Raw genomic sequence first — 10337 nt, forward strand, 5'->3', positions numbered from 1 at the left:
GGACTAAAGTTTCCCATTTGTCTTTCTCTACAGAGAAAACAAAATTGGAAGAAAAAAAAGAATGAAAGAGATTGAGAATTCTTGTACCTAAAAATTCATTATTTAAGGAATAAATGAACAAGAAAGCAACTCTCCACATGTCCTAAATGGGAATCAGGGGCAAGTCTATTCTTTATTCTTACAAGATCAAAAACATATCCTTCACAGCACGCGTATCAGACAAAAGATTAATTCTTCCAGGTATACTATATTTGTACAGAAGGAAGAAAGTTAAGTGTAAGCTGTAGGTGAAAAACTGACAAGTTTTGGTTAATTAAACATCACTATCTTTCGGTCATTTGAAAAGAAAAAAGACAACAGAAATAGTATAAAATAACTTTTATTTACATAATTTATATCTATAGAACATAACTGCTTTCTTTATAACAAGAAAATTTACAAATGACATATTGCTTTTTGTCAAAAACTCCTTCAAGCAAGAGAGTATATACATGGTCTATATATACACTTCTATTTCAAATAACATGGTCAAGAGTGGATATTCATAATTTTATCTGTGCCTCATTCATTTACCAACAATTAGGCTTTTAAACCATCATGTTGATTGCGTGCTAAGATATAAGTGTTCAGGAGGAAAAGTCAAGAAAACAAAAACCATTATTCATACCTCCTTTAAGATTTATAAAATTCTTCTTCACAACATTATCTTTATATGAATCAGATTAAATACAGGCGTGACTAATTCCTTCCACCCTGTAAGGTAAAGACACTGATTACGTTTCTCATTTTCCCAGATTAGTTTTAAGGATATAATAGTAGGACAATTTAGCTGGCTGACTTGATTCTTTAACACAATGAATACCCAAAGATAAAATTACTTCTTATACAGTAAGAAGCTGTATCTTCCATAAAATTAATTCATTATAGATGAACAAGAGACAGATGTTAACAAAGTTAAAAAATAAATATTACACAAGGGATAAAATAATAGTTTAACTGTGGCAACTTAACACCAAAACTAACATTAACTGAAAGAAACTATTTCAGAATATGAGACTTTAAAAAATTTTATAAAAACAGGGCATTAAAATGACAATGTGATTTAATTCCATGATTTTTGTGACATCTTAATCACATGAAATAAATTAATGCATACCTATTGAGAATTTCCACTCAGATTCTTAGATCCTCCTTTATGACAAAGTTAAATTGTAAATTTCACTATAAAGCAATGAATAAGAAATGCTCAAACAGCAATTTTAGGATTACTGTTACACTTGTTGAGCCATATCCTATTTTACTAGTGAACTCAAAAATTGGCCACAATTTCTTTCAATATACAATTATCTGGACATTAAAATATCTTCCCAGCTGAAAATACTGATGATTTTGTAATGCAATCAATCAACAGTTTTAATTGTGATGCACAACTCATAACTTCAGTGATGAATATTTTATAGATAAAGATGTCAGCACCTTTAAGGTATGAAAATTGCTATCTAATGTAGGGGTAAAATTAAAAGCCCAATCCAGCCATGTAGATCACTTAAGAATCCTCTGTGGCTGTTTGCACACTGAAATAGCAGAGTTTAATAATTGCCACAGACACTTTCTAGCCCACAATTCGAACATATTTTGTGGAAAGTATTTCTGACTCTTGCTCTGAGACTTTTCAAATAGAATATTAAATCTGCTTTTTTAAGAAGTTAGATTCAAACCACCAAAGATTTGGGTGGAAAATGGAATTACAAATGTAAATAACAAAATTTCAAAATTAAAAACAACCCTTAAATTAATACTGATGATAATCAATGACTTAATGAAGTTTTATTATTATCTGATTTTCTGTTTTAATATCACAATTATGTTCTGTGCTTAACGGCCTAAGTGTTCCTAAAGCAGAATTTAATGGGGGAAAAAAACTATCAAGAAATCAGTTTTTAAAAAAAGGAATGTGTGTCAGTGTATGTGTGTGTAAAGGGGATTGAGTTTTGTATGTAAATCTCCCTCATAAATTAAGGGTTTTTCCCCCATACAAATCCTGAGATTATCCAAGAAATAAGAAAAACCAAAAATTCACAGTACAAATTCAATATACTAAACTATGAGAAACAAATGTATTCAAAACATATACTATCCAAATACCTTTAGTGATATAACTTTAAATATCTTTAAAATTAAAGAGGGAAAAGGGACAAACATAAATTTGTCAATGCCTTCTCTACCCATAATCTGAGTGGTGAAAATAATTAAAACTGAATATTCTTTTAAATAAAAAATTTAAAAATAAATAAACTTTTTGATGTTTTGTCTTTATAAATAATAAGTTTAAATACTACTTACTTGTTCAATTAGGACTAATGTTACATCAACATCAGTTAGAAAAATACATATTTTCCAGTCAAATAGATGAAAATAGAAGTTTTTAACATTTACCATACTAAAGCGGAGTTTCACAATATGCTTTCATATACCTAGAGGCAACTGAAAGGCCTTCAGCAAAACCAACAAAACACAAAAAACAAAACCACCTCCCCGCCCCCCACCAAAAAAAAATCCCAGAAAAAAAAACCTTTACAAAAGAAGTTCACTAAATGTTAAATACAGTCCACCTCCAAATACTTGGGCACTGTGATTTATACAGAAACATTTATCCACAACATTCCAGAATGTCCATGTGTGTTCAGCACAGGAAGAATAAAAATGTAAACAAGAGAAGCTATTTCCATCTCAGAAGCAGTTCTTAATTGCTTTGTATTTCCAAAATGCAGAATCAGTCAGAATGAAAGGAACCTGGCAAAGCTTTCCACTGATTATAAAAGCTTCAAATCAAGCTCATTAAATATTCAGAATCAACCTAAAGAAAAATAGCCAGTGATGCTTTTTTCTAAATACTGCTTAGTTGATATAATTGACTGTGGAAATCCTAGACTTTAAAAAAAAAAAAAAAAAAAAAAAGGACTTCTATTATGTTTCATCCACTTGGATAAAGATATCACTAAAAAAATATTCAGAGACTGTGGTGGGCCCCTCTTCAGGTGCCCGGTTTTGGCCAGTTTTACATTCTTCTTTTGGTAAGGGATGATCAGAAGAAACCTAAAAAGATAATAAAAATAAGTACGCCACACAACATTTATGTATTGGTAGGGGTAATCTAAATTGATATTGCCTTTCAATATCAATTTAAACTACCACAAAGCAATATAGTGATAAATATTAAGAGTTTTAACTATGTTCATGCTCATTGACCAAGTAATTTCATTTCTATGCTGTTATATTAGGGAAATAATACAAAACATAGTATAAGAGTTTTATGAATAAGACAACCTTTGAAGCATTACTTTTAATAAAAATGGACTCAATATACAACAGCAGACATGATTAAATTAATTATAATATACACATGGTCCATTATTTTACCCTCATTTCCATGAAAAAAATTTTATATAGAAAAACATAACATCAAATCTACAATGAAAAGTTTTAATAATCCGGGTAAGAACAGACACACTCATGGGCCACCTGGGTGGCTCAGTCGATTAAGCCTCTGACTTCAGCTCAGGTCAAGGTCTCATGGCTGTGAGTTTTGAGCCCTGCATTGGGCTCTGTGCTGACAACTCAGAGCTTGGAGCCTGCTTCAGCATGTTTCTCCTTCTCTCTCTGCCCCTCCCCTACTTGCACTCTGTCTCTCTCTCTCTCAGAAACAAACATTAAAAAATATTTATATTTATTTATTTATATGTTTATTTATTTATTTCTGAGAGAGAGAGAGACAGCGTGAGCAGGGGTGGGTCAGAGAGGGAGACACAGAATCTGAAACAGGCTCCAGGCTCTGAGCTAGCTGTCAGCACAGGCAGTTTGAGCCTGATGCAGGGCTCAAACCCACTAACCGTGAGATCATGACCTGAGCTGAACTCGGACGCTTAACCAACTGAATCACCCAGGCACCCCAGGAGTGCCTTTTTACTTTTTTTTTATTTTTTACTTTTTTAAATGTTTTATTTATTTCTAGGAGAGAGACAGCATGAGCAGGGGAGGGTCAGAGAGAGAGGGAATCACAGACTCTGAAACAGGCTCCAGGCTCTGAGCTGGCAGTCAGCATAGAGCCCGACGCGGGGCTCAAACCCACGAACCGTGAGATCATGACCTAAGCGAAAGTCGGACGCTTAACTGACTAAGCCACCCAGGCGCCCCCAGGAGTGCCTCTTTAAATGACCAGAAAGACAGAAGCCATAAAAGGAAAGACTGATAAAAGTCATCTAAGTAAAAATAAAAAATATCTGCATGGCAAAAACTACCATACACAAAATCAAAACATAAAGGGCATACAGGCTAAAAACAGAACAAAACAAAACAAAACCAAAACCATATACAAGCTTCATCACAAAGGATTTTCTTTAAGAGCATCTACAAATCAATATGAAAAAGACTAATAAACCAACCAATTTTTTTAAAAAAATCAAACATATAAACAGATGGTTCACAAAGAAAGCATAAATCATACAAATACATGAAGAGGTGTTCAGCCTCACTCATATAATGCTCATTAAATCTATGAAGAATGTCCTAATGTGAAAAAAATTGATTACATGCTAGTGTGACGAGAAAGGCCCTCTCATACACTGCTGATAAGAAGAGAAAGTGATATATTCCCTATGGAAGACAATCAAGTAATATCTATCAAACGAATAATCATTCCTTTTGATCAGCAGCTACATTTCTAGGAATTCAATCTATAGATCAAAGTATAAAATCACTCATTTCTAAGTTAGATATTACATTATTTGAAATAGCAAATCATTAGGAATAACCTAAATAGCTACCAATGTGAGACCGATATTGCTCTACGGTACACCCAAACAATGGAGTAGGATACAGTCATTAAAAATAATGAGGACACTCTTGGGTACTTATTCCTGAAAAATGAACTTATATCCACACAAGAACTTGTGTATGAGTGTTCACAGCAGCTTCATCCATAATAGGCAAAAATTGAAAATAACCCAGATGTCCTTCAAGTGGTAAAAGGATAAACATGAGAATTCTATTCAGCATTGAAAAGTAACAAATTCATAAAACCATCTGGATGTTTCTCTAGGGAACTATGCTGAGTGGGAAAAAAGTTGATTCCACTGACACAACTGTATACAACATTCCACTTACATAACATTCTTTGACCGACAAATTTAATGGTGTAGAACAGGCTGCCAGAAATTCAGAAGAGTGGGGGTGGGATGCAATGGAAACATGTCTATAAAACGCAACACAAAGAATCTCTGTGGTGACAAAACTCTTTTGTAGCTAGACTGTGGCAATGTCATTATCATGGTGGTGATACTGTACCATACTTTTATAAGATGTTAACATTGGGGAAAAATGAATAAAACATATATAGGATCTCTCTGGATTGTTTTCTAAAACTGCATGTGAATCTACAATTATCCCAAAATAAAAAAGTTTAATTTAAATTAAAAAAAAAAAAAGATGGGGTGCCTGAGTGATTCAGTTTGTTGAGCGTCTGACTCTTGATTTCAGTGCAGGTCATGATCTCACAGTTGGTGGGATGGAGCTCTGTGCTAGGCTATGTGGTGATAGTGTGGAGCCTGCTTACGATTCTTTCTCTCTCTCCCTCTTGTTCTCACCCTCTCTCTCTGTCCCCTCTCAAAATAAACAAACATAAAAAAAGAGAAGAGAGAGACTGAGACAGAGAAGAAGGAAGAACTTTACATACTATTTTGCAAAGATCTCGAAGACATACTGTTATGGTGAAAACAGCAAGGAAGAACTGTATGCTATTATTTTGAAATAAAAAGAAGAAAAATGTTTATGTTTGTGTACACAGAAAATATCTCTGGAAAACTAACCAAAAACTAACAGCATACACTTGTATAAAGGGGAAATGAGGAAGCTAAAGAACGGATGTTGGAAACTTTGTAAACTTTTTTTGTAGAATACAAATTTGAAAACATGTAGAATATATTACTGTTTCAAAAATAATAATAAAATAGCAATTTGAGAATGTTTAGTCTTGCCTCACACTCTATACCAAAGTCAATAACTATGAACAGAGTTCATTTTAAAACTAATTACTGAACATTTTATACCTTGGAGAAAAACTTTCTCTAATCATAAAAGCAATTTAATAAACTGTAAAGAAAAAATAGATTTGGCTAAACATTTAAAACCTATTATTAAAAACCCTCCAAAATTTTAAAAAGTAAATGAATTTGAAAAAATTACTTGAAGCAAAGAGCTAAAAAGGTATGTGGCTTTCTTACATAAGGATCTCACATAAACTGGTTAAGAAAACCACTAAGATCCCCAAAGTTATAAATAAGCAAAAGACAGGAACAAAACAGAAAAAAAAAAAAAAGAGAGAGAAAATGTAATAAATATATGGGGGGAAAAAAGTCATTATTAACTAAAGAAATGCAAATTAAACAAATAAAATTACATTTCCACATTGCTGGTAATTGTAATAACTGTTCTCCATAGAAATTTGGCAATAATAAAGACTCATAAAATACTGGTCTCAGAAAATAATTCTAGGAAATATAAAATATTAAAAATTTTTAAAGATGGTCTTCACAAAAGTACTCCTTTTGAGGCTCACATTATCCAATAGCTTTCCTGTGCTAGATCATAAGTAACCAACTGCAATATTCTTCCAAGTTTTTGATACAAGTTCATGTTCTTCCACCCCAGTACTTGCCATATGAACAGCTACAGAATGTACAGAAAGGAAACATACAAATTCTAATTTTACCATTCCTTGAATTTTTTTTAATGTTTATTTACTTTTGAGAGAGACAAAACAGTGCAGGAGAGGGACAGAGAAAGAGAGGGGTCAGAGGATCCAAAGCGGCTTTGTGCGGACAGCGGCAAGCCCAAGGTGGGACCTGAACTCACGAACGGTGAGATCATGACCTGAGCCAAATTCAGACACTCAACTAACTGAGCCATCCAGCCACTCCACCATTCCTTGAAATCTTATGGGTGTCAGGACATTTTCCCCAAAGCAAAGAGAACACAAGTACTGCTTTGTTTTGTTTCCACAGGTCAAAAAGTTCTTTGCATTAAAGGAATGGCAATTAGGGGCACCTGGGTGGCTCAATCAGTTAAACGTCCATCTTCGGCTCAGGTCATGATCTCATAGTTTGTGGCTTCGAGCCCCGCGTCAGGCTCTGTGCTGACAGCTCAGAGCCTAGAGCCTGCTTCAGATTCTGTGTCTCCCTCTCTTTCTGACCTTCCCCTGCTCACGATCTCTCTCTCTCTCTTTCAGAAATAAATAAAATATTAAAAAAAACATTTAAAGGAATGGCAATTAAGTGTTCATTTATGGCTCCCTTAATGGATCTGTACTAAAGGAGCTGTAACTTAATAATTCAACATCTATCTTCTTTCCCTTTTAATGAGGTATGATGGGGAAGAGATGGACAAGCAGTGCTCTGAAATAATTTTTGACATCCAAAAGAAAATAACAATTGCCATGTTCTTCCTAGTTGAGTCTGATATCTAAACCATTCTATGCAAATAAAAAAATATAACAGTTAACACGTACCTGAGCTGGTGAACTGCCAATATTCTCAGATTCAGTATTAACAACAACACTTGGAGATGGAAGCAGATCAGAGGACTCTTGGGTTTTTTTCTGGCTTTCATTGAGTGGATTTGATCTTTTCAAATTCTGTCTTAGAGTAGGTATAAAAGGCTTTAGGCGTTTCTTATTATAAACATGAGTAGGTTCATCAGAGTCCAAACTATTCTTGGAACATATTAAAGACAAAAATCCCAGGGGTCTTCTGCCAGGTCTAGAAATGCAAATGTAAACATATTCAAGAATATCCAGGAAGATACATTCTTAATACCAATTTCTATTAATGCTAAAATGACACCTGTGATATACCACCTTAGTGGTATCAGCACATCTACTAAGTATCATTATTATTCTGATCATTATTTATTCCATCATACCAGGAGCTGCCTATGCAGATTTTCTACCTAAAAAGTTAGTTTCAGCATTTAGAGGTAAGCTCTTGTTATACAGAATGTTTTATCTTAAGAGTTCTACAAAAATGTTGACATTACTGAATTTCCTTTGACAAAACTCCTCCCGTTTACATGACTGACAGAGGAATGTGTTTATACAACATCATCCTAAGTACGGGACTTAGTCTTTACATATATATCTGCTGTGTAGAGGTTACGTTTATCCTTGGAGAGACAGAAATGGCAGGGAGGATTTATTAAAGATCTTCTCACAGTACCTGGATAATGGGGTTTTTGAAGCTGCTGTGATGCTATCCATTTGCTCAGGCTTCGAAGATCCCTCTTCCTTATCAGAGACAATCATCTCATTCTGAGGTAACTGAGGTGTACTCGTTTCTGTATGTGTATCTGCTCTTTCATCAAGAGACTGAGACTCTACACTCGGCAAAGTTGGTTCAAGTTCCTCGTTCTGAGGTTCTGGAGTTGTATGTGTGCTTCCTGAGGTAGGGAAGGTATCTTGTCCCTTGTAAGACTCCCCTTCAAAAAATCAAAGACAAATGGTAAGCATCCATACTGAAATTTATATATCCAGTTGAACTGCAATATTTGAAGGAAAAAAAATCAGAACATTCATTCTATCATAAACTACCCTAATAAGAGTAAACTAAATTATAAATTCATATATAAGTTATCAGGACTATTAAGAACATTGTAACTGGTATAAAGCTATGGTAATAGTTTCTGTATTCAGATACAAAATAGTCATAGCAACATATTTTGACCTAGAAAATCTCTGTCTCTATATATATATGTCTTTTCTAATCTCCGGGTAAACCTGTGGAACTATAAAAACTCCATTAGGCTTAGCTTTCTAATTCCTGAAATATAGTTGTTGCTTTTACAAGAAATCCTGTCGCCATACGGTTTTCTATTCATTACAGGATGAAAGTAGCTTCTTGTGGCTACGCAAGTGCCAAATCCAAGATCTTGGCTGAGAAGAAAAACTTCTAATAATAAAAGGAAGACACTTAGAGAAAGTGAGCAAGACTCTTCTTCAATTCCAAATTTGAATAGATGCATCAAAAATATCCAAAAATAACAAAATGTAATCACATTAAAATTTATTTCACTCACCTGTTTCCTCAACATTTATTTCCTTTGAACGCTCCTGTTTTAAAAAAAAATTACAAAAACATTAAAAATCCATTTATCAAGTCAATCTTTCCTTTCTTTATAAATGTTTATTTTGAGACAAGAGAGAGTGTACAAATGGCAGAGAGGCAGAGAGAGAAGGAAAAAGAGAATCCCAAGCAGGCTCTGCACCTTCAGCACAGAGCCCAACATGGGGCTCGATCTCACCAACCCTGAGATCAAGATCTGAGCCAAAATTAAGAGTCAGAAGCTTAATCACCCATGCACGCTCCCCATCCCCTTTTCTAACTAAAGAAAGCATGTATCTCTCAGAAAGCTCTAGGGTAAAAGATGTCTAATGGAAACTCTACCACACATTTATGAAAAAAACATTGCTCTTGTTATTTAAACTGTTCTAGAGAACAGTAAAAGAGGGAAAGTTTCCAAATGCTTTTTATAAATCAAGGTTAATACTAATTCAAATTCACCAGTACAAAAATATCAAATGAAATAGTATAAGCATTATTCAACAACACATCAAGATTAACATAATAATCAAGCAGTTTGTTTCAGGAATGCAAAGATGATTCAATATAGGAAATCTAATATAACTCAACAGAACTGAGGAGAAAAATAGTATCATCATCTCTCTGTTTGTGGGGAAAGTGTCCATTAGTGCTTATGCTTGGAAAAAACTTTACATTGAATAAAAAGACATTTTCTTAACACCATAAACTATAATTACTACAATTCAAAAACCAGCATCTCAATCCATAAACAATGGAAATATTCCCATTTAAGCCAGGAATAAGAAAAATATATCTACTATCAGGACTATTTTCTGACTTTTTGTTTTCAAATTATACTAGCCAATATAGTCAGAAAAGAGAAGAATATTAAAGGTATACAAAGATGAGAAGAATTAAAATTTTATTTGCAGATTATATGACTTTCCTTAGAAAACCCAAAAGAATCAATAGAAAAATTACTGTATGTGTTGAAGGGAATTAATAAGTTCTCCAGATATAAAAGAATTCAATGATAAGAGCAACAAAAGATAAAATTCTTAGGGATAACCTCATAAGAAATGGAGAATTTATTTTTTTTATTTTTTACTTTTTTTTAATATTTTTATTTATTTCTAGGAGAGAGAGAGANCTGAAGAAGGGCACTCATAATAATTACAGGGTCCATCCATCAGGAAGAACTAACAATCA

At 33.5% G+C, this 10337-nt stretch overlaps 1 protein-coding gene across 1 annotated transcript; it reads right to left on the bottom strand.

The window, feature by feature from the left end:
* Window positions 1–363: 363 nt before the first annotated feature.
* On the bottom strand, window positions 364–9157 carry LOC144228544 (transcription factor TFIIIB component B'' homolog; the record flags this gene model as incomplete). Its single annotated transcript, XM_077760432.1, has 4 exons — window positions 364–3096; window positions 7562–7811; window positions 8268–8526; window positions 9124–9157. Coding segments are annotated over 4 exons (672 nt in total), but the record flags the coding sequence as incomplete, so codon positions are not given.
* Window positions 9158–10337: the final 1180 nt, after the last annotated feature.

Source organism: Crocuta crocuta, unplaced genomic scaffold (assembly GCF_008692635.1).
Source record: "Crocuta crocuta isolate KB4526 unplaced genomic scaffold, BGI_CrCroc_1.0 scaffold503, whole genome shotgun sequence".
Classification (NCBI taxonomy): Eukaryota; Metazoa; Chordata; class Mammalia; order Carnivora; family Hyaenidae; genus Crocuta; species Crocuta crocuta.